Consider the following 25,266-nt stretch of genomic DNA (forward strand, 5'->3'; position numbering starts at 1 on the left):
TTATTCACCACTATCAGTGTGAAGTTGTCTCTTGACGCCTTTCCCTCGAGATTGCCTGTGCTCTGTGAAAATTTGTGATTTTTTCTGTGAAATACCTAAATTTCCAACTTCAATTCTATCTCAAGTGAGAGTTTGTGGATCTGTGGATAATCTGTGCAAGAAATAGAGGTAATTTCTAGGGTATTTCCATGTGAAAATGGGAAAAGAATGCCGGGCAATTTAGTCCCCAGACGGAGACTCTCCCAGAGAGAAAGAGAGAGAGGGCAAAAAATGGCGGTGTGTGAGTGAGCGCGGGAATGCAGTTTTGCAAGAAAAATTGTTTTTAAATTAAGTAAACAACAATATTGATATATTGCTTATCACATTCTTGTTTTCTTAGTTTTTTCTTTATGAACTACACCTCAATTGCAGACACAATTGACTCCTCTTGAGACTCTCAATTGCCTTTCAATCATTTTTTTCTCTTTCACACCGACAGCATTTTGTTTTTTTTTCGCGTGTGTGTGTGTGGGAAATTAAAGAGATTCCCTCGACGGTTGAATTGAAATTGAAAAAAAAGAGAATTAAAGGAAAAAAACGCTACAATCAAGTGTTGGGAAAAATAGGAAAAATTGAGGCATTTGCTGAGTCAATTGTATGGCAATTCCGCACCCCAAAAATCTTATTTATTTCCACGTTAAATTGTTTAGATTTTATATGGTCGGTGATATGCTGAATGGAGTTGTTCTTCTGTAAATATTTTGATTATTTAAGTGGAGTGTGATACTCAGTAAATTGATGTCAAAGTTTGTCTCTTTCACTCGGGCAGAATGTAACAAAGAGAGCGGTTAACAAAGTTGAAAGAAGATGGAAGAGGAAGAGAGGGAGAAAACTAGTTAGAAAACTATCCATTCCGTATTCTAAAGCCGCTTTTTATTTCTTATCTTGGCTCTCTTGGCTATTAATAGTGGGGTACAAAAGAGGAAAGTTTCTCGCTCTTTGAGCCCATCTCAATTTTCCTGAACTTTATTTACGCGTAAAAAATACGGTCAAATTGTCAGGTCAAGAGATTTTTTGACGTAATTAAAGGAGCCCCTAGTGGACGTTCTCTGAAACTTCTTAGTTCGAAGGAGTTGAAAAAAACCATTAGGTTAGAACTCGATCATTTCATTAAGAAGGCAAACGAGGAAATATTTTGAACAAATTGCATACGAGCAATAATGTCCTAAAGTACAATGGGCAAACATATATGGGAGCTGGCCCAACCTTTCGCTAGAGATAGGCCTAAGCCCATTCTGTATGTAATGGAAAATGTTTTAAAAATGATCGAGACCTAAGCCAAAAAAGACTCTCATTCCTTGGGAAATAAACAATCTCCTATTGAAAATTTACAAGTTTGACATTCTATTCCTCGGAAACGGCCTAACCGATCACATTCTGGTAACCTCCATACAAACTAGGGGAAGTTTTAGGCTTCGCACATACTCTGGCTTCGAACACTTCATATTTTTCCCATATTTCTTTAATGAATCTGAGCTACATATTTCAAGACAAAATGGGCCAGATTCATTGAAGGAATATAGGAAAATGATGAAGTGTTCGAAGTCAGATTATGTGCGATGCCTAAAAGATCTCCCTCAATTGCTTTTTAAAACCATTAAGCATCAGGGGAATGTTTTCAGGATTCGCATACACTTCAGTTCCACATTTCTCATACTCCCTCCGTTCCGAAATAAGTTGTACGTTTAGGGAAAAACTAGAGATTAAGGAATGGGTTCAGAGAATGTTTTTGTTATTTGCAAATATCTTGTGTATGAACTATCCTCCATCTTCAGGGATAATATGGGGATCCTACGACAGTGGTAAGTTGAGGAATTCATATTTTAAATTTGTTCATTTTTCGCGTTTTTTTCAAAGAGCCCCGATAGATAGTTACTTACTAAATTACTAATTACTGTGATTGACATTACAGGCTAGAATTTGTTCTAAAGTTTTAGTATGCACAAGTAGAATTCAACAGTTATTACCGATATGAAATTTTTTTAACTCAAATTTTGAATGAGCAAAAAAAGAACATCATTTTTTATGTTCGAATACCTGGGTGCTAACTGGTTAGAGATAGGGACTTGTGACCTTTGGCGAACCCCCACATAAGTTGATCCTGGGACCATTAGTATGTCCGTGATCCATCCATCCCTCCCCTAGCCCCCCCCCAACCATGTTTCTTGAGATTGGTCGAAAACATGTGCGATTTTTTCAGGGGTAGGGAAGGGGCGGGTGATAATGTAGCAACATACTAATGGTTCCAGGGTTAACTCATGAAAAGGTTCCTCTAAGGTTCCAAGCCTCTATCTTCCACCATTTTGCACCTAATTTAGATTGAAATAACACGCAAAAAATAAGACATTTTTAAGACATTCGTTCCTCAATTTACCATCAAGACTTGACCCCAATTTCAGTTCTGGACATTAACAATAGTTCTTTTCAAGAGATAATTGTTGATACCCAAAACATTTACCAACAAACTTTCCCTTAATTCCAATTTTTCCCAAACGTATGATCGGAACAAGAATTTCTCCCAAACGTACGACTTATTTCGGAACGGAGGGAGTATTTTTTTCATCATATTCCTTGAATACACGTACAAAACATTCGGGCCCCTTATCTTTTTATTGCTTCCTTCACAAAATATTGTTCATAGATGCGATTATTTTGGTATTGCTTCAGTTAATAAATATAAAAAAGTTGGTATTATTTTGGCCTTTGAAGGATGATTCAACTATGCATGTGCGAAGTGAGAATAGAGTAACAATTTCTATGACTGACGGAATAGTTTTTCCACGTCATCGATGAAATGAAACTAAAAGTATGTAACTAAAAATCCTTTTCCGATAGTAATTTGGGTATAAGTTCCAAAGAAAATAATATCTAAAGTCGTCCATTTTTCGTTTATTTTTAATATAATATGCGGTGGAATTATGGGCGAAAGATCAAAGCAAGTGTAAAACATCTTGTTTTACACAAAAAATTAATCTTTCCTGGGAAATTTCATTCGATTATAGATCTGCAGAACCAGGAAGTATCTTACTAGTTGATGTAGGGTAGATAGGTTAATTCAGAACCTTGCTCTAAATGGGAATTTTTCACACTTTACAAATTGGAATATATAATTTTTCCTAAAGACAAGAGCAAAGTGGAGACAGGAATTTTTCCTGTCCCAGATGAGAACACATTAGAACAGGGGTGACATGATAAGTTATTTTCGATAGTATCGGGCGATTCTGAAAAATTTAAACAATAGTTTCACTTTTTGTACCCAAAAGGGATATTTATTAACAATCACATTTTTTTTTAAGAATGTCACATTAAATGGTCCAGCAATGCGTAAAAAGTCGATATTCACCTAATCTGAGAGGTATAGATTTATCGATACTATCGATTCGATAATATCGGAAAGTTATCATTCCATCCCAGATTAGAGAATTTCCCAAAAACAAGGGAACAATCGTGGTAGTAGCCATGAGACTATTAAGAATTCGAGATTTTGGCTTTCGGCATTCTGATCAAGAACCTTATTAATTATTATGAAAAAAACGACGTAGGTAGGCAATAGAATATATGGGTACCGGAGTTCGTCGGGGGAATTTGGAGTTACTCTAGGAAAACATCGACTCTTTTCATGAACTCTTTTTTTCAAAAGAGTAGATGTTTTCCTAGAGTAACTCCAAATTCCCCCGACGAACTCCGGTACCCATATATTCTTATTTATTATTATTAGTTGACACAATCTTGTTTGATTCTTTAAGCTCCAGATAAATCGATAGATTTTAATAAAAGAAATCCCATTGAGGCAGGTTCTGAAATTGACCATTCTACCCTATTTTTAATCTTAAAGGTTTATAACATTTATGCTCAATCATTACTAAAATCCAATTGAAATACTAAACAATTTTTAATCATGAAGTTATGTGATTTGTAAATATCAGCTTTTTATTAAGCTTAGTTTTCATAACTCTTGGAATAACACATAAATGAGGGATTAAATATAAAATTAATAGACGGACAACCAGTGTCTGTTAAAGTTTTCACAGTTAGCTTGGACACACACCATAAAAACTAATCGTTTTCATTCCAATTAATCATTTTTATTTCTTCCTGATTTACAGAAATTAAAGAATATTTTGTTATTTAATTGAATAGAAAATAATTTGGTAATTCTAAACCCTGGGAATAAGTTTATAGCATTTTTTATGGTTCCTGGTGTGTGTCTTAGCTCAACAATTTTTACTTTTTAGTCGAGAACGTTGAAGATTTTAACGTTTTTGTTAGAATCTCTCGTGTATTGTTGGATGTCTTGGATTTCACATGCAGATATGTTAAAGTTTTTCTATTCTATAAGCCAAATGGGTTAAAATGGTTAAAGTAATTTTTGCACTACCGGTGCTACTAATGGTACTTGTACGAAACTTTAATATTGCACAAAGTTATTCCCATTGTCGAATAAGATTTTATTTCTGTTCCCAAAGCAACCAAAAGTGTACAGCAAACATTATTCCATTAGGAAGATCTTTTTTTCCTCATACAAGAAACATTAACATTTGTTTTTAGTGTGTCTTTTTATCCCCATGTGGGGTATATAAACACTCAAAAGCCGCGTAGTTTGTCTCGTCGCTACAGTAACCAACCATTGCGGCGGATGTATGGGAGTCTCAATGAGATTTTGTGCTCTAGCAGTGAGAAAGAGAGAATTTTATGAATTTATGTAGGCTTCTCTAGCATACATTTGCGAGTGAATATCTCTCTTTGAGTCTGACCATGCCCAAGGGCAAGTCAATTGCACCGTTCCATCTCTTTTTCGCGCCAAGAAGCCGTTATAGTGGAATGCTGATGCTTCGAGATATTAATCAAAATTATTTAGATTTTGGACACCTATCGGTCACAAAATTGGAAAATCGTGGTCATCATTGAGCACAAAAGAGATTTTTGTTAGGAAGTTGCTTTGGAAGTGAGAGAGTTTGAAGCAGAGAATTTAGGTAAATTTTTCTAAAATTATCCTCATTAATTTTACATTTCCTACATTCCCGTGTTGAGGTTGTTTTTCGCAAAACGTGTGTCATGTCGTGTCTACCTGCGAGTGGGCAGAAAGTTTGTCACACTAAAAGAAGCTATTTATACCAAGAAAACGGGCTTAGGGTAGGGATCTTTCCGTATGGTAATATTTCAGGCAAGAATTGTCCAAGAGGTGTGACGAGAATTGAGAAGGAGTGGCTCCTCCAAGCAATTGATTTTATTGCCCATATGCAAAAGTTTCCATACAATTGATGCAGTTTATTTTGGGCGATTTTGAAAGGGGGTTCGGGATTTGAATCCAAAAGCTAACTTTTTTTGTCTGAGATATGGTTGAGTTCTGAAGAAAAAAACTTCTAGGGGAAAGTGCTCATGCTTCGTACGATCTCATGCTTCGTAATAACTAAATCTTTCGTCTGTTTCTATAAATAAACGTGACTGCACAATCGCGTCGTGCGATTTTTTTTTATTTTTTGATATGTTTTAGAGATTACCTAGGCGGACATTTGATCGTATACGAAAGTACCGTTGAATTATTTTCTTAATAACGATTTTTCAAGGTTAAAAAGACACTAGAGAGCGCACTTATCAAGCGAATGGATCATGTTTGAGCTCGTTGGAAAGTCCTTGGAATTCCCTATAAAACTGAACCGGTTCTAATCGGTTCTGAACCGGCAATGAACCGGTTCACAGCCGATAATTAATTTATATCCGAAAATCAATTCTATTACTTTTAAAACAATTTTGGTTGATCTTTTGAATGATTTATGAATCGGTTTAAATCGGTTGAGAACCGGTAAATGGTTAATGAGGCGAAAGTATTTTTGAGGTATATAGCATCTAAGTTCGAGCATTTCACAAAGCCTGGAACGCTTTGCTACCTCTTTTTTTATTTGTCATAATTTTTGTCGATTTATTTATTAATTTTTTGAGCTTTATTTGATTTTTTTTTAACATACCCCGTTTATGAAAATCGAATGTATTTATGACAGTTTGATTTTATTTAAAAGAAAAGATGAGGTCGGTATGTTCGAAAAGCGATGCTAGCGCCACTAACGCCAATTACATAAATTTTTCATAAAACTAGTAAACTGCAAGGCATTCTCTTTCATTTAAATTCTTTAAATTTTTATGTTTTTTTTTTTTTAATTTCTGTTAATAAAGCATAGGGTAAATTAACCTAATTCAAAACCTGCTCCAAATGGAAATTTTTCGCTACTCCAAATGGAAACGGCATTGTTTTCACGATAAATACAGTACTAAATTATTATATTTATATATTTTTTATACCAAAGTTTCATTATTTAGTTAATTTTTCTCCAAATAAAGCGAAAATCCATTCATATTCACAAATTTTAATTTGTTAATTTCTCAGAAAAATTAAAAGTGTACCTTTTCACCATCGAATTTTTCATATATCGACCAAGTTTTCCAATGAAAAATACAATGAAGTGACTGTTGTTTATTCGTTTTGTTTAACATTTATATAATATTTCTGGTTAATTTTAGTTAAACTAAGTGCTAATCTTTATTGTTAACAGTACGTGAAGTGTTCAAATGAAATAATTACTTATTTCGTGAACAAAAAGGGTTTTTCTGAAGTGTCTGCAAATGCTTCAATAGGAAACCCTGGAAATATGATTTTTTGGAGAGATTTTCTTATTGTTTTAGATGGGAAAGGAGAAAAGAAAAGACCAGGAATAAGAACAAATCCTGCACTCAAGAGCAACTCAACAAGGTTTTGGAAGCCTTTCGTCGCAGTTTCACTTACACTGTTTGTCTCCAATTAGAAACTTTCTCTTGTCTCCATTTGGATTAATTTAATTCCAATAGAAGCATTTTACGCTCGCGTATTTTTCTTGTATTTAAGAAGTTTTAAAAATTATATTTAAAAAATTTTCACTAAACAGTAACATTCTTGAAGAGTCAAGGAGCAAATTCATGTAATTCTCTTCAGAAAAAATATGTACTTATTGTGTTGAATCTTCTGTCAAAGCTAAAGCGTCTGGAAATGGTTTTGAATTAGGACATTTACCCTACCTAACGAAAACAGAAAGATTTGTCAGATTTTACATTTTAGTCAAGATACAGTTATAACAGACGACACGGAGATTTTATCTAAGAAACAAACCACTAAGGGAGATTTTCCAAGACTCCTTTTTATGTGTTTTTTTTTTAAATTTCTGTTAATAAAGCATACCTGAAGAAAACAGAAATATTTGTCAGATTTTACATTTTAGTCAAGACACAGTTATAACAGACACCACGGAGAGTTTATCTCAGAAACAAACCACTAAGGGAGATTCTTCAATTTTAACGGAAATTTTAACTCTAGTAGTATCACAGTAAAGCTTTTAATTTACAGGCAAAAGGCTAAAGAATGAGTCAAGCCACATCGAAGCAAACAGGAAGAAGGACACCGCAGTCAAAGCCAAAGCAGATGGGCAGTGTAATTGATGGCTCAATGGTTGTTTCAATCAACACTTTAGACAAGAGTGTTGCAGATGAATTCGCAGAGGCCAGCAAAGTAATTGTGGCATCTCCGAAGAAGGACACTAAGGAAGCCAAAGTTTCCAAGAGTCCTGCAGAGAAAGCAGCAGCAAGTGCTGCAAAGGAAGAGACCAAGAATGAGAGTGTTCAGAATGGATCAGCTTCAGAGAAGAAGGTGGAAAATGGGAAAGAGAATGGGAGTGAGAAGAAGGAAGAAGTGAAGGAAGGCAAAGAAGTAAAAGATTTAAAGGAAGTTACTAACGGTGAGGGAGGAAAAGTGAGGGAGAGTCCGAGGCAGAAGGCCAAGGAAGCAGAGAAAAAAGCAGCTCAAGTGGCTAAAAATGACGAAGAGAAACAACCAGCTAAAAATGAAGAAAAGTCTGAAGTTGTGGAGAAAAAGTCTGATGCAAAGCCTGAACTCAATGCTTCAGCGGCTTCTCTGGCCAAGGAGAAGGAGCTCAAGGGATTCAAGGATAACGGAGAAGAGACAGTAGGTTCGATTGTGCTGCAGCCAGAAGAAGTGTCAGGGACACTCTTTGACTCTCCACGTCCCAATAAGACTCCCGGAAAGGGACTGAAGGGTACTACTCCGAATAGGGCCCGTGTCAGTCCCTTCCGGAAGTCCGAGAGACTGCAGAATGTGAGCACAGCCGTGAATTTGAGCACAGTTAGTGAACAGAGTGGCGAAGTGGCTCAGTCCCCAGCTGTGGATCAATCCTTCGGCTCATTGCGTCACATCACGGGCAGGCGCAGCATGACCAATCGTCCATTGCGCGAATACACCTTCCAGAGTATCCACCGGGAGTCGTACCGCAAACTAGACGATGACTCCATTTCCAGTGTCAATGCTACTGTTGGATCTGAGATCCACTGCGACAGCTTCCGTACGCCCATCGTGGCTTCGGTCAAGGGGCGCAAGAGGGAGCTGACGCCGCAAGACAGTGACGATGACATTCTCATTGTGGACAAGACGCCAGCTGCATCGAAGCGAGCGAGACTGGATTTCAGTGCTCTTCTCGGATTCATGGCCAGTCCAGTTACACTGCTGCGCAATAAATTTCAGGTTAGTGAATTTCTACTAAGCATTTTTTGTTACAGGTTTTTGAGTCGCTGAAAAGTCCTTTTCTCAAGATTCCTTGCATTTTAGGACAGAATAGCCTAATTCTAATATTATTATTAATATTTTTTGATAATCATTGTTCCAGATTAATTGAAAATCCATTAAAATTGCTAAGATTAATTAAAATGTTTTTTTTTTAGATTAACTGCATTTTTTTTAGCTTAAAAGTATCTCAGACTTTGCAAAGAGCTCGAACTCGTGACTTAGATGTTATACCTCAAAAGCATTTTCGCATCATTTACCATTAACCGATTAAAACCGATTTATAAATATTACTCAAAAGACTCCACAAAATATTTTTAATTCATTCATTCATTCATTCATTCATTTTCAACCGCTTATCCCTATTGGGGTCGCGAGCCCATGACATCCAATCTAGCAGCCCACGCCTGTCGGTCCTCCGCCACTTCAGGAAGATGTTCGGGTTCGATCCCGAGGCGTTCCAAGGCAAGATTCTGAATTTGATTCAGCCACCTTGTCCTAGGTCTGCCTCGAGGCCGAGGTCTCCTCACAATGGCTTGCATAGCTTTTCTGGGGAATATTTTTAAGAGTAATAAAATTGATTTTCGAACGAAAATTACTTATCGGTTCAAAACCAGTTCGACCGGTTCATTATCGCTTCATAACCGGGTATTAATTAGTCAGTTTTATCGGAAATCCCAAGGCCTTCCCAACGAGATCAAACATGATACCATTCAGATGAGAAAAACATTTTCTATAGCCTTTTTAATATTTGACCTTGAAAAATCGTTATTAGGAATGATTCAACGGGACTTTCTTACATGGACATGAATTTGAAGGTGAAGGTGTGGGGTGGAGAAAAATGTGCGGGCATGTTAACGATCGTTGGGTCGAATTATGTGGTGCCCAGAAGGTTCCAAGATGCTATCTCATACCGTTTAGCTTCTAGAGTTGGCGACAGCCGGACGGACAGACGGACAAACGGACAAACAGCGTGACAACATTTCTCAAAAATTGTATGAAACGCAAAGAGTTATTGAGAAAACTGCTCTCCGGGGAGTAGAAATTAGAAATTTTAGGGCGGTGAAAAAAAAATGAGATTTTATAACACTGCTTTCTCTGTGAAGTTCCAGCAGTAAAATAATTTCTTAAAATGTCCTAAAATGTTCAAAATTCTTTAAATTTAGAAACTTCTTAATTTCTCAACGCTATAGTTCTGCCCTCGGACGGTGGACACAGGAAACCTTCTGATTAACTTAATCAGAACTTAACGGAATTTTCGGATTATCCACTTTTCACTGCTAGTTACAATGCGATACAAAAAAACTTTCTTTTTCGGTCGTTATTATTATTATTAATCGTATCGGAATACTTTGTTACAATGTAATTATGTTATTATATTGCTGTTGCATTCCGTGATGGAAGAATCCGCTAAGACCATGTGTAGACCGCCCAGGAGCGCCTTCCCTTCTTCCATGCTCCCAGAGTTTTTGTAGGCAGATTTGCCTACGCCTAAAATGCACCGCCTCGAGGCGGTGCATTTTATTACGTTTTATCATAGTGAAAATGTATTTTTCTGACATTCAGTTGCTTGCATCAGGCAGGACTCGAACTCACAACTTTTGAGAGTCGCGTCAGAAATCTCGTCCGCCCAAGACTAGCTATCTTGCCTATTGCGCCACTGAGATCCCCAGCTGTTAAAGCAGTTCTTGACACATGGAAAAAATGGCGCCTCGACGTCTCTTGGTTTCAATTCGTAAGGCGCCCAATTTCCTTGCTTTTGATTCATTCCTAGAACTCTAAGGCGTTTTGAAATAGCTTGGTGAGTCACTCCCAATGATTTTGCAAGTTCCTTTTGCGCCTGACACGGATCTTCATCGAGCAAGTCCTTCCAGTTTCTCGTCTTTAAACTTTCTCGGTGCTCCAGAACGAGATTTGTCATTGACGTCAAAGTTATTCTTTTTGAAGCGTCTAAACTAAACTAATCTCTTCATGTTGTTTCTGATGGAGCATGTTTGTCGTAAGTCTCCACAAGATTTCTATGTGCTTCAGGCGCAGATTTCTTCAGAAATGAGGCTTTATCGTCCCGTCACTAGTCATTTTAAACTTTATGAAGAAATATGTTGTTTATACTTTTCCGAAACAAATGTACTAATTACAATCTATTGATAAAGAATCATTATGACGTTGGTTACAAAATACCGCCAGCACCTACAGACTTTGACAGCATTATCTATCGGTGAACAGCGAGAACTTTTTTGTACCCCTAATAATATTTTTAATACAAATTGAATTTTTTTTATTACTTCTCAAGGAGTGTTACTTGGAACCTTGTAGACAATTTATCGTCTTTATTATCTCTAAAATCATTTTTAATACATTTTAAAATGAATAAAAATGTAGACATAGCTTTGGTGGCCTATTCCGACCACCCTCATTCTCATAGTTCCTTGCCCTTCCGGAATTCTTCTAAAATATTTTTCACAGCATCTCGTTTGTCGAAGCGAGAATTTTAATTCTTTTTTTTTGCATTGTATAAGCTCCAGAGTATATAAAAACTAAAAATTCATGGAAATTTGAGGAACAAATAAAGTGGTCGAAATTGCAAGCTGGCCGAAATTTGGTACACTTACCTTATGTACTGGTTAATCCTGAATACTTATAGAGTGATGATTTGAAGATAAAATTGTGAAATTGGTCAGGTTGAACAACAATTTTTCCTGAAGAAAAGGGAAAAATTTTCCTCCTTGTCCAATGATACCTGGATTTTTTTCCACCATGGGGCTGTATTTCAGAGATGTGTAGTTATGCTGGATAAAAATCTTATTCAAATATCTTAAATTTTTTGGAAAATATTCAAGAAAAACTTGAAAAAGTGACACAAAGTTGTATGATTTGACGGTATCCAACTAGTTTTAAATACTTATTTTCGCGGGCAGTCGTCTTCATCTTCAGAGGTTCTTTTTCTGATGGAAACTCATGTCGTAAAAGAATAGGGAATTTCCAAAGCAGAATATTTTTTCTTGGAGCGGAATTTATTGTTTCTGAAGCTTCTGAGTATTCAAGGAAACCGGCAACTGACAGGGATTCTTTGCATTTCCCAGAGAGCAAACATCCAGAGTAGCACGCCCAATCAGTCTTTTGTTGTGGAGGAGCTGGATAACAATGGTACAGAGAAGGAGATTGATATGGAGTGTTCCAAAGACGAGAAGAGTGTTGAGTTTGGTCAGGAGCTCAAGGAAGACCTCAAAGTGGGGCCAGAAGGAACCGGAGAGAACTTGGAGCTGCTCAAAGATAAAGTTGAAGATATCGAGATGAAGACTCCAGCACAAGGTCGTCGAGTGTGCATTGTCATGTAAGTCCCCCCCCTCCCGCCTTTTGAAATATTATCCACCTCCGTGTATTTCTATTATTTTTTTTATGATTAAGGACAATTCAATTTTTTTTTTTAAAAACTCGTTTCCACAATTTAAAAAAAAACGATTAGTTAATGAATAGGTGTTTAATTTACAATAATTGTTTAGGCGATATTTAGAAGTTTTTGTTTTTTTTTTTTGTAAGATCGCGATCAAGATCACAGAACTCTTTTTTTTCTCTTTGAATATATAAAAAATATCAATAAAGACATTTTTTTCATCAAATACAATTTTACTTTTTGCGCGTTGATACTATGCCTCAGGATTGCATGCTTCGGAGGAAGTTGATGTAGGTGGTGAAATGTTGTCCAAGGTGAGAGTGAATGTAGAAGGAAATACTTTCAGCATTGCCTTGATCACGATCCTCATCAGTCTCCTCGATACTCTGAATACTTCCCTGATCCGAATAGATGGGTAATTGCTCTCGCGATCGCTGAATGTACTCACGAACACGATTTTGGATGGGATACTGATTTGTCTGAAAAGAGAATAATAGGCTTTTTAGAGGGTGATTCCGGAAGCCTTTTTAAGAGAGGCTCACCGCAATATCCTCGTCTGCATTATTTCCTTTGGAGATAATTTTAATGATGACAATTGTGGCATCATTCTCGTCAATTTCCACCTGAATTTTTTCCATTGGGATGATTTGCACCAATTCATCCCGTCCCAAATCCATCAGTGTCACAATCTTCCCTGTGACAGTCAGGAGACTTGCCCTGAGGCCTTTATCACTTGAGATCATTGTCACATGGGCAGAAAATAGGGCTGAATCGTTAGCCAAAGTCGCTGGGAGCATCTTCCATGCGATTTTTGTGGCAGTGGCTGCTCCTGAGACATTTATCAGTGATCCAGGAGATCGACAATTGGGCAGGGCATTGTAGCCAACACTGTGAAGAACTCCCTGACCAGTTAGTGCAACTAATTCAGCAGCTCCACTGATTGGCTTTAGAATCACCCCCATTAACCCTTTTCCAACTCCTGTAAATACTTCCGTGGCTGATCTGGCTTCCAGTGTATGCCTGGCAATGCCTCCAATTGCTCCCAACAGCGAAATCCCAAAGTCCGTTAAGCCCTGCGCAAAGCCCTGAGTCAATCCCTGAGGTCGATATCGTCTAAGGGCATCAGTTCGCTGAAGATGCTCCTCATCCAGGGTCAATCTATCGAGATTTCTAGCCACTGAAGTTGCCAGTTTTGTCACAGAATTCAAAGTTCCCGCTGTGATATTTTTCACCAGGGATGCTGATCCCAGAGTAACTCCCACGAGAAAATCCCATGGACCCCTGAACAATCCCTCAACTGGCAGAGAGACAAAATCTCTCAGTCCTGTTGACACTGATCTAGCCAGTCCACTTGGACTGCCCAAGATTTCAAGGCTTCCCACAACCCAACCTGCTCCGAAAATTGCACCGGAGAGGTAATGCATGCCCAGGGAATAGCCTAATCTCATCATCTGTGTGTTAATGTTCTTGCGTTCAAAGGCTGAGAACACCAAGGGACTATGGTCAAGGGCTATGTAGAATCGGACGCAAGTGTGAACTGACAAGAGGACATGGAGGATGTCAAATCGTAGGGATTCCAATTGAAGTGGTCTAGCCAAGCGATCTGCCTGACTAACGACCTGAAAACCAAGACAGAAAATACCTATCTTGTAGAACAAAATTTTTAAGGAAACTCAGTTCTTTGGGGGGCTTACAAATAAGACGCTCAGAGCAGAAGTGGTCTCCTTTGTGTGCATTTCCCTATTTAAACAGTCCACTTCTGCTCTGAGCATCTCAAATGATTATTTGATTGAAAAGAAAATGAAGAAAAACACTTGAAAGGAAGAAGTTCGATTCGAGTTTCGCAGAAAAAGTTAAGTTCCAAAACACATTTTTACAAAAATTAAATGTTTAAAAGGCAATAGCCGGGAAATGGGAACAGATCTAGAAAAAATAAGAACAGTTACTGTAAAAATAACAATCATTACGGCGAAAATAGGAACATTTACGGCGAAACTAGGAACATTTACGGCGAAACTAGAAACATTTACGGCGAAACTGAGAACAGTTACGGTTAAAATAAGAACAGTCACGGTGGAAATAAGATCAGTCCAGGTAAAAACAAAGAGACAAGAATACTTGTGACAAAAAATAACTACGACGAAAGTAAGAACAGTTACGACGAAAATAAGAAAATAATACCGATTACGGCGAAAATAAAACGGTTGCAGTAAAAATAAGAATAGTAACGATGAGAAGAAAAATTGTTACGACGAAAATAAGAACAGTTGTGGCGAAAATAAAATAACTGACGAATGTAGGAACAGTTACGGCGGAGATATGAACAATAACAGCGAAAATAATAGCCATTACGGCGTAAATAAAACGGTTGCGGTAAAAATGAGAATAGTAACGATGAAAAGAAAAATTGTTACGCCGAAGATAAGAACAGTCACGGCTAAAATAAGAACAGTCACGCCTAAAATAAGAACAGTTGTGGCGAAAATAAAATAACTGACGAATGTAGTAACAGTTACGGCGGAGACATGAACAATTGCAGCGAAAATAATAAACATTACGGCAAAAATGAAACTGTTACAGTTAAAATAATAGCTATGGCGAGAAAAATAATTGTTAAAATATTGTTTTGTTTGTAAAAACAAAAGGTTATGTCGAAAATAGTATCCACCACGGAGAAATAAGAACAGCCACAGCGAGAATAATATAAAGGGATACTTCATGTTAGAAAAAAAGCCTAAAATAAGTATTTAGAAAAAAATAATAACAGCCATGACGAAAATAAGAACAGTCACAGTGGAAATAAGAACAGACACGGTAAAAAAGTTATATCGGAAATACCGATCGTCACGGCAAAAATAAGAATATTTGTGGCGAAAATAAAATAACTACGATAAAAGTAAGAACAGTTATAGCGCAAATAAGAACAGTCACAGCGAAAATAATACCAGTACGGCGGAAATAAATCAGTTGCGGTAAAAATAAGAATAGTAACGATTGGAAGAAAAATTGTAACGACGAAAATAAGAACAGTTGTGGTGAAAATAAAATAAACAATAAACGAATGTGGGTACAGTTACGGCGGAGATATGAACAACCACTGCGAAAATACTAAACGTTACGGCGAAAATAAAACAGTTACTGCAAAAATAATAGCTATGGCGGGAAAAATAAGATGTAACAGCAAAAACAAAAGATTATGACGAAACTATTATCCATCACGGCGAAATAAGAACAGCCATAGCAAGAATAATAACCGTTACGTTAAAATTAAGAACAGTTACGGCGAAAATTAACAACAGCCATAGAAAAAATAAGGGTGATACTTTATTTTAGAAGAAAGCCTGAAATAAAGATTTAGAAGAAAATAATAACAGTTACGGCGAAAATAAGAACAGTCACGGTGGAAATAAGAACATAAACGGTAAAAAAAAGAAGTTATATCGGAAATAACGATCGTCATGGCGAAAATAAGAACACCTTTGGTGAAAATAAAAAACCTACGACGAAAGTAAGAACAGTTATGGCGGAAATAAGAACAGTCACAGAGAAAAATACCAGCACGGTGGAAATAAAACAGTTGTGGTAAAAATAAAATAACTGACGAATGTAGGAACAGTTACGGCGAAGATATGAAAAGCCACGGCGAAAATGAAACAGTCACACCAAAAATAATAGCTATGGCGAGAAAAATAATTGTTACGGCGAAAATAAGAACAGTTCCAGTGAAAATGATTACGGCGAAAATAAGAACGATTGTGGCAAAAATCAAATAATTACGGCAAAAGTAAGAATATATACGAAGGAAATAGCAAGTCAGGGCGATAACAAAAGAGTTGCGGCTAAAATAAGAATAGTTACGGCATGAAAAATAATTGTTACTTCGAAAATCAGAACAGTTACTGCGGAAATGATAACCATTACGGCGTAAATAAGAACAGTCACTGCGAAAAACAAAAGGTTATGAAAATAAGGACAGCCATGGCAGAAATAAATACAGTTCCGGCGAAAATAAAATACCTAAGACGAAAATAATATCCGTGATTGCAGTTAAAGTAATAACTATAGCGAGAAAAATATTTGTTACGTCGAAAATTAGAACAGTTACAGCCGAAATGATAACCATTAAGGCGTAAATAAGAACAGTTACGGCAAAAAACAAAATATTATGGCGAACATAGTATCCGTCACGGCGAAATAAAAGCAACCACAGCAAGAATAATACCCGTTGCATTGAAATTAAGAACAGTTGCGGAAAATTAAGAGCCGCCACAAAGAAAATCATATAAGGAGATTACCTTCTTTTAGAAGAAAATAATAAGTAATAATAATAAGTTTATTGGTTCATGCCCAGGATACAGAAAGTAACATGTAGGACTATACAATAAAGCCTGAAATAAAGATTTAGAAGCAAAAAATAATAATAGGGGAAAGCGCGCTACCTTCGGATGATTAAAGCTTCGGACAATTCAATGTTTTCTCTATATTTCTTAAGGATTTCACCCATAGCCCTTTTCTGAAAATTTGAGGAATTGGGCTAGCTATTGAAATGTAATATTAAGATGGGCCAAATTCATTTATAACATATTAAAAAAATGAACTGTGCAAAGCATAAATCATCCGAAGGTAGCGCTATTTCCCCTAACAGTCCCGGCGAAAATAGGAACAGTTACGGTAATAATGGGAACCGTTGCGATAAAAACGTTCTCAGAAATAATAAAATCAAGATTTATCTTACCTCACTGGGAAGGATGACAATGCCTCCCGGGCAGGTTTCCCTGATACCCTCGACGGGTGATTTGTAAACCAGATTCGTTGGCAGACACTCAACCAAAAAGTCCAACAAGGCATTCATATAAGTATCTTCGATGTAAGCTTTGATGGGATTCATGTGGCAGTGAATGGCTCTCATGATGAATTCCTTCTCGTAGAAATCCACAGAAATCTCACAGAGATACTCAATGTGGCCGGAAGACAGAAAATTCGGCAGATTGTGAACTGAAGAAATATTCCCCAGGGAATTTTGTTGCTTTTGAGCACAGAGAACGACTGGGAAATCAAATTTCCCGGATAAATGCAATTGATTGTCAATTTGGACATTTCCAATACCAATTTGCATCTTTGGCATTTGATTCTCAAATTTGATGACAAAATTGTCCACACTGATTGATATCAATTCACTCTTGATGGCATTCTTGTCTTCTTGATCACTGTAAAGCACCAGATTGATCTCTTTGGCGAGAATATTGCATGAAATGGTAGTTTTGGGTATTTCTTCCTGGGGCTTTTGGGTTTGAGTGAATTTGGCGTCTTTGGGAACAAATTCAGGCACTTGATTGACATTCTCAGGCACACGGGTGGGATTGAGGAGCCTTGAACGGATATCACTGGCGGAAAATTCCAAATTGGCACTGATGTAGTCAATGAAGATTCTAGTGGATTTCCATCGTGTGTCCACGGACACTTTGAGATCGCCACATAGTGGAATGGTGAGGAAAACATGCTTCCTCTCGTTGATCACTATCGGAACGGACCAACGGATTGTTGTTCCTGCGGTGACTAAGGCAAAGATCAGTCCGAATTCCGATGGGGAATCATCCGGAAAGGCTCGGTCGACGAGTGGAGGCGTGTAGGGTATTTTTGTGTTAAAAGGAACAATTTGATACCAGGAAAAATGCTGATCGAAGCATTCCCGGACGGCTATTGGAGCTTTGTTGACAGTTACTGAATCTGCTTGAGCCACGTAGAGGCTGTACTCGGTGAAATTCTCAATCCACATTTTAGGGAAGGGATCCTCGTGAATGGTGATAAAACTCTGATCCTGTCGCTTGATCAGGGAGATCCTCAGGGGAATGTAGGCATTGCCGAAGGGAAGACTCACGGATTTGCAATTGATTGAGTCATTGAGATGGATTGGGCAGGAATATTCTCCATCGGTGGAATATTTAATGGCCAGGAAGTAATTGTATCCCTTGCTGGCTTTCTTTCTCTTCGGAGATAAATCATAGAAGGCTGTTAGAGCTACTCCTTTGGGATTCTGGCCAGATTGTGGTGGAATGAGGTAGTTTCCCAAGTTAACGGCATCATTGGGCTTGATCAGGGTCTTCCGATCCTGGCTGAGAATGGCAAAAGCCCAGATTGTGAGATTGTGTTGGGTGAAATTGGACACGACAAAATGACTGGAGAGAATTACAGTTCGTGAGGAATTTTCTTGGATAGAAGTCAACTGGACTTTGGCTATGCCACTGTCAAAGCTCACTTCCAACGGAAGGCTTCCAGAATCCGGAAGAATCATGCTTGGGGTGATTTTCTTGTCAGTTGCGACATTGAAGTAAATTGCTGGGAAGGAAATCCAGGTGGATTCAATTGACAGGGCAATCCGGAAGGGTTGCGTTGACCCAAAAAGCATAGTTATATCATTGCTTCGGGCTACTGTGTTCTGCTTATCATCCCAACTGGACAGTTTCACCTCAAATTCTGTGGAATTGATGAAGAGGCACCATGAAGAAACTTCCAGTTGGAGACAATTTGAATTCTGGCCACTGGATGAGAATTTGTAGATGGGAACTGTAGCTCCTTGATTCTTAACTTTCCGCTCCCACTGAAGTTCCTCCTCGCGCAAACATGGCCAAGAGGACTTTGGTTCAGCTAGGCAATTCTCCAAGTTCTGAATGGTCTTTCCAATGTCCTCTTCGAGATTCCCCGGGAACAGCATATTCTTCTCAATGGCTCGATAAGACAGGAGCACATCTCGCCTATCCTCTCCGTAGGCTGAGATAAACTTCGTATTGAACTGAAGATTGTGCTCATCTTCATGCGTTCCGGGGAAACTCAATTCCGTGACAGTTCCTCTGCCCGCAATTGAAAAACTCTTATCACACTGGGCTTCGTAGATGGTACTACTGATTCCGAGATTTGACTTTAGGACAAAAAGTGGCCAGATCACAATGATAATTCTCGCATGAACATCATCCCGAACAATCCGAAGCCAGAAACTCACAAAAGACGATCTTAGAGGAATTTTAACTAACCATGGAAGAACTTTTCCCGTAGACTTCAGCGGAATCTCTCCTGACCAGCTTTCATGATTGAATCTAACCCTCAGGGATTGAGGAACCTCCCCACGAGGATGAATATTCAAAGAACTAGAAGATTTCTTCCCCAAAACCTGAATATCCGTCAAAATTTCCGGATTCTTCAGCTGCACAATGAAAGACTCTGAACTCATATTGTAAACCTCAATCTGACCCTTCAACGTAATCTTCCGCTGCGTCGAAGAAATCTTCTCGATAATCACCAAAAGAACTGCCCCATTTGATAGACGAACAGCCTGAGTACCCTCCCTTCCAATATCACAAGCATCCGATTGATACTGAGAATCACAGGCAACTGTAAAGATCATCTTCTGATCCTTCTTCTCACTCCTAAAGACATACAAATGGCAAAATTTTGCCGGAAGAGAAATTTTCTCATCCAACTCCGCCTGACCAAATACCAAAGGAACATTAGTAGCATTGCACACGAGAAATCTCGTAACAAGAACCATTTCCATCGGTTCCTTTGCATTCTGCAGACTCTGTGTCCACAGGGAATGAGTTGTGGCTAAAGTATGACCAATTCCTGGACCAAATCTCACCCTAATCGGCTCACACATTGCATTTATCCCCACATAATCTGCATCCTTCTCAATAGCTCCACATATCCTGGCATTTTCCACCACTGGATAACTCACAAGGTAGCTATAGTCGAGAACAGTCAATTCCACCATCAGATCCACTCCCAGCGATAAATTCCACTCATCCAAGATACTCACATGCCCTTTGGCATTGAGAATCCTCAAGCATCCCACTGAGTGACAAGGGGTAATCCCTCCAGTCGGATTGAAGTCCTTAATAACAGCTGGAATCTTCACAGGACGCACAGGAATGTGATTCATTAGATTTACCTCAATTTGTGCAATATCTACACATCCCCGGAAATTGGGAATCAATGCCGGACTAAAGACAGAATCAATCCTCAAACAGGCAACTAAGATCTTCGGATGAAGATTGAATACTGAAGCATTCCCAGAATTATTGCTTTCCACTCGTTGTAGAATGTCATTGATGTTGTAGATGAAGGGATCACGATTCACCAGGAGACTCTCTTCCTCTGCTGATGAACTCTCCTCCTCAAAAAATGTCCCATCGACAGATACCATTGGGCTAGACATCACAACACGCCAGATTGATGCTGTCACCTTGCTCTTGGGCATTTCCAATGTTTTCATTTCACTTTCCGACAAATGGAACTCACAGTGATGTAGGAAGTCTCCATGGGCTTCCGAATAGTACTCCATGGTACAACGGATCTCCACAGGAGAGAGAGTCTGTGGAAAAATATAGTTTGATTATATAAAGGTTCCAAAAGATTCCCTAGAAAAGCTATGCAAGCCACTGGGAGGAGGCGTCTACGCTCCAGGCAAACCTAGGACAAGGCGACAAGATAAACATCTTCCTGAATTGGCAGAGGATCGACAGGCATCGGCTGTTAAACTGAATGTCATGGGCTCGCGACCCCAATAGGGATAACCGATTGAAAATAATGATGATATAGGGTAAATGTCCTAATTTAAAACCATTTTCAGACGCTTTAAGTTTGACAGAAGGTTCAACACATTAATTTCATATTTTTTCTGAAGAGAATTACATGAATTTGCTCCTTGATTCTTCTAGAATATTATTGTTTAGTGATAATTCTTAAAATATAATTTGAAAACTTCTTAAATACAAGAAAAATACGCGAGTGTAAAATGCTGCTATTGGAAACAAATTACTCCAAATGGAGATAAGGGAAAGTTTCTAATTGGAGACAAACAGTGTAAGTGAATCCGCGACAAAAGGATTCCAAAATCTTGTTAAGTTGCTCCTGAGTGCAGGATTTGTTCTTATTCCTGGGCTTTTCTCCTTTCCCATCTAAAACAATAAGAAAATCTCTCCAAAAAAAATCATATTTCCGGGGTTTCCTATTGAAACATTTGCAGACACTTCAGAAAACCCCTTTTGTTCACGAAATAGGTAATTATTTCATTTGAAAACTTCATGTACTGTTAACAATAAAGATTAGCACTTAATTTAAATAAAATTAGCCAGAAATGTGACATGAAATGTTAAACAAAACGAATCAACAACAGTCACCTCATTGTGCTTTTCATTGGAAAACGTAGTGAGTCGATGAAAAATTCAATAATGAAAAGGTACACTATTAATTTTTCTGAGAAATTAACAAATTAAAATTTGAGAATATGAATGGATTTTTGCTTTATTTGAAGCAAAATTAACTAAATAATGAAACTGTGGTATAGAAAATTATATTAATAATAATTTAGTACTGTATTTATCATGGAAAAAATGACGTTTCTATTTGGAGTAGCGAAAAGTTTTCATTTGGAGCAGGTTTTGAATTAGCTTAATTTACCCTAAAGGCTCCTCCACGAATAAGGAGACAAGTCATCTCCAACAAAGAGATGTCTAATGCCGAAAATAGACACAGGCTGATCCTGGAGCTCAACTCGAAAAATTTGGCGGTAAAGGATCAGCCCAAACTATCATACACTGAGGATTTAGGACAGGCCTGAGCTAAAATAAAAGCCGAAGTGAATTTGGTGGTGCCAGTTGGGATTCTTCGAAATGCCGCGAAAATTCACATAGAGAAAATGAAAGGTTTTTTAATGTTAAAATTGTTTAATTCCTTAGAGTTAAGTCATTTTCACAAGAAAATCCTTTTTATAATTTAGTTGAATACGGCTACTATTTGGCTTGATTGTAAATACTTGTCGATATTACAACAAAAACATTGAGATGAAATTTTGAGCTGGAAGACTCATATTCTTTTGAGCTGTCCCAAAATTCAGGATAGGTTTGAGAAAAATCCTGTTGTACAAGACTATTTTGGTTAATAAGGAATGTAAAAGTACATATTACAAGAAGGGACACGACCTATTAATAAGGATAAAATAGAGAAGGAAATATTTTGTAGCATTTCAGAGATTTTTTGCAACCGCAGCGCCGCCAGACGATTGTCAAGTGAGTTATTTGTGTCTCTACCTCTCTCTCACAGTTGAATTGCGCGCGATTTAAGAACTTTCCATTTGAAGTGATATTTGCATTTAATTTCTTTATATTTCTGCAAGATTCAAGTAAGAGGGTGTGTAGTGAAGAGCTACCCGTCTTCTGACAAAGATATCAAGAAGACAATTTCTTTTTATGTGAGTTTTTCTTTCTATTATGTCTTTTTGGCTAAAAACCCGTTGGAAGTTCGAAAATTTAAATCGACGAATTATTACACAAAAGTGAGCAAATTCATGAAAAGGACTTTATCTTAATAAAATTGCAACATACTGTTGCACTGTTTGCACGCTGTTGACATTGTTGACGATTGATAAGTGTCGATGATATCGAAATTCGAAATGGCAGAACAATCAGCGGTAAAGCAGGGAATACATGAACTTGCACTTTAGGCTTCCGGTAGATTTTCGAATAGCTTTGACTTGTCTTTGTCTCTTCGAAAGGTTATTACTGATCGGAGCCAATATGTTTCGTTTCTGGGATTAATTTTCACTCCCAGTGTCTCGGCTTAAGTAAAAAACTTACGGGACTTTCTATTTTTAATCGCTAATGCGAAGTCAATTTTGAGGGCATAGAATCTAAGTCACGAGTTTCGAGCATTTCGCAAAACTTGGATGCTTTGCCACCCAATTTTTACCAGATAGGGATTTTATTGGTGTCTTATTACCTGAAGAATCATCGATAGGTTTTATATTATGTCCCCGAGATATCAATAAGTTATCAATAATAGCAAGATAAGAAGAAGAAAATTGGGCAACTTCAACAGAAATCACAAGAAATTTAGCCAGTTTTCCAAGATCACGCCTGAGAATTGGGTGTTAGAAATAAAAGCGAAAAGATAAAATGAAGGAAATTCTACTAGTGATTAGTCTCATGACTCTCGCCCAAGGGATTTATGGGTTGTCTTGTGTTAAATGCGACTCAAGCTTCGATGAAAGCTGCCACTTTTTGCAAGCTCCAAATCGAGCGACTGAATGTGCTGGAGGACTGCCAGAAGGAACTGAAGATAGATGCTTTATTCAATTCACGGAAATGGGCATAACACTTCGAGGATGTTTATCTGAGAATCCTCATATGCTGGAAGTTTGTGAAAGTGGAACGGGAAATTGTCAATTTTGTTCAGGCGATCAGTGCAACATTGATCAGACACGGAGGGAAGTTTGTGCGATCTGTGATTCATCCACAGATCCCAATTGTGCTACCTCACCAGCTTCTTCAGCCCAAATCTGTCCATTTGTCTATTATTACGAAGTTGGAGGTTGCTATCTGCACAAGAAAACCGATGGAACCATCCAGAGAGGATGCATGGTTTCTGCGACAAATGATCTAATCGGTATTTGCCGAGATGGGGAAGAGTGCAAAATTTGCCGAGGGCCTACCTGCAACACTAAACTGGACTTCCAGGAGTGTCATGTTTGTGATTCTGCAGCTGGATCTGGGGACTTATCGTGCTTGAGCAATCCAGGAAATAGCCCAACAGCCGTCTGTCGAGAATATGGGGATCAATGTGCTCAACTTGTAGTGCCTAATGGCAAAACTGTCCGGGGATGTTCTCAAGAACTCGATGAGGACATCTCAACCTTCTGTCCTAGCAACAATTGTGAACTCTGCACAACGAACAATTGTAACAATGTCATCTTCCCCTCTGATCGCATTTCCTGCTATCAGTGCAATGATCCGGAAGATTGTGACAAGGATATGGGCAGTATAGGACGTCAAGCTGAAGTTTGTCAGAACTACAACTTTGACGATCAATGCTATACTGTTCAGGACGGAGAAACAGTCTATCGGGGATGTATGTCAGATGTAAGCCAAGAGAAGACAGTCTGTGAAATGGCTGGAGATTCATGTGCCAAATGTTCAGAGAGTGGATGCAATTTTGCCGCAATTGTTCCACCAACTGAACCACCAACAACTACAACTACTACAACTGAAGCAACAACCCCAGCCCCGTTGTTGCGTTGCCATCAATGCATTGGACTCATCAATACTGGATGCTCCTATTATCAGCAACCTTTACAATCCTACAATTGCAACAATAATCTACCGCCAGGAGAAACTCAAAGATGCTACACCAGTGTTCAAGGAAATGTTGTTCATCGTGGATGCACCTCAGACGGATTCTGCAATTCCAATGATTGTGAATTTTGCGACTTCCATGACTGCAATGACGGCAGTAAAGCAACAATGAGTTGCATTCAGTGCAATTCACTTCAAGGAAATGATGAAGATGGAGAAAGGTGCAAAAATGAACCTGAAGACATTACATCAACCCCTTGTCCATTAGACAAATACTACAGGGAAACAGACAGTGGATGCTACAGCGTCAGTTACAGTAAGCTAATTCTCTTTTTCGAAATATATTTAGTGGAAGCCCGTTTTAAAGGAATAATTCGAAATGCGCCCCAATGGTGAGCTTCGAAAAATCTTCCCGAGTGGTTTGTTTCTTGGATAAAATCCTTCTATTACTGCTCGAAGTTAGAGTCAGCTTGTGACACGGCTAGAGGCCAAACGGTAAGAGATATCGACTTCCGGTCTTCGACGACCCCTCCCGTAAGTCAACATTATCTAGGACGTTTGCGGACATTCCATGGACGTTTGCAGAACTCTGTATAGGACCGTCAAATACGTTTAGGACCAATGCCAATTGGCTACTTGCAACTTGGAGAGAATTGATCTATCAGATAGACACTTACAGATGAATGTTGAATCGAATTATAAAGATAATTCGAGGATGATCCACCGTTTTCTAATGTTTGAACGAGAAATAGAATAAATTTAAACAGTGGATTAACATTTAAGCCAAAAATTAGACCCCCGATTTCGGAGGTATAATTTTTGGCTTAAAGATGGAATAAACCTGTCCACATCTGTAAATTCTTCTCGGAAATGCTGTTAAATGATACCAAATTGATATAATCTGCACTTTAGTGGATTTAATTAAAAGAAATAAGGCTTTTACTCTATTTACAGCTTCTTAAAAAGCCAATTTTGCCTGAAATAAAAAGAAACATCCACCATATGCAACTTCAATGAGTCGCCACTAAAGTAGGAATCGCGGGAGTCGCGCTTTTTTGCACCCAGAAAACATGCACATTCTTTCACATCCAAAATTTTGATTCCTATTTTAT

General features: G+C 38.0%; 3 protein-coding genes across 3 annotated transcripts in view; 2 read left to right on the top strand and 1 right to left on the bottom strand.

Moving 5' to 3' along the window:
* LOC129799899 (uncharacterized) lies at positions 1-12,258 on the top strand. Its single transcript, XM_055844189.1, has 3 exons — positions 1-168; positions 7,412-8,599; positions 11,722-12,258. The coding sequence occupies exons 2-3, from the start codon at positions 7,427-7,429 to the stop codon at positions 11,974-11,976; spliced, it is 1,428 nt and encodes a 475-aa protein (XP_055700164.1). The 5' UTR covers positions 1-168; positions 7,412-7,426; the 3' UTR covers positions 11,977-12,258.
* The window catches only part of LOC129799901 (intermembrane lipid transfer protein VPS13B), a 21,283-nt gene continuing 8,117 nt past the window's right edge, over positions 12,101-25,266 (bottom strand). Inside the window, exons 3-5 of the mRNA XM_055844192.1 lie at positions 16,768-20,397; positions 12,575-13,651; positions 12,101-12,511 (exon numbers count right to left, since the gene is read on the bottom strand). Of these exons, the coding sequence (XP_055700167.1) occupies positions 12,293-12,511; positions 12,575-13,651; positions 16,768-20,397 (4,926 nt within the window). The 3' untranslated portion in view covers positions 12,101-12,292. The remainder of the gene's footprint in view (positions 12,512-12,574; positions 13,652-16,767; positions 20,398-25,266) is intronic.
* LOC129799898 (uncharacterized) overlaps positions 22,827-25,266 on the top strand; it is a 4,240-nt gene continuing 1,800 nt past the window's right edge. The window contains exon 1 of the mRNA XM_055844188.1: positions 22,827-24,470. Within this exon, the coding sequence (XP_055700163.1) occupies positions 22,979-24,470 (1,492 nt within the window). The 5' untranslated portion in view covers positions 22,827-22,978. The remainder of the gene's footprint in view (positions 24,471-25,266) is intronic.

Source organism: Phlebotomus papatasi, chromosome 1 (assembly GCF_024763615.1).
Source record: "Phlebotomus papatasi isolate M1 chromosome 1, Ppap_2.1, whole genome shotgun sequence".
Lineage (NCBI taxonomy): Eukaryota > Metazoa > Arthropoda > Insecta > Diptera > Psychodidae > Phlebotomus > Phlebotomus papatasi.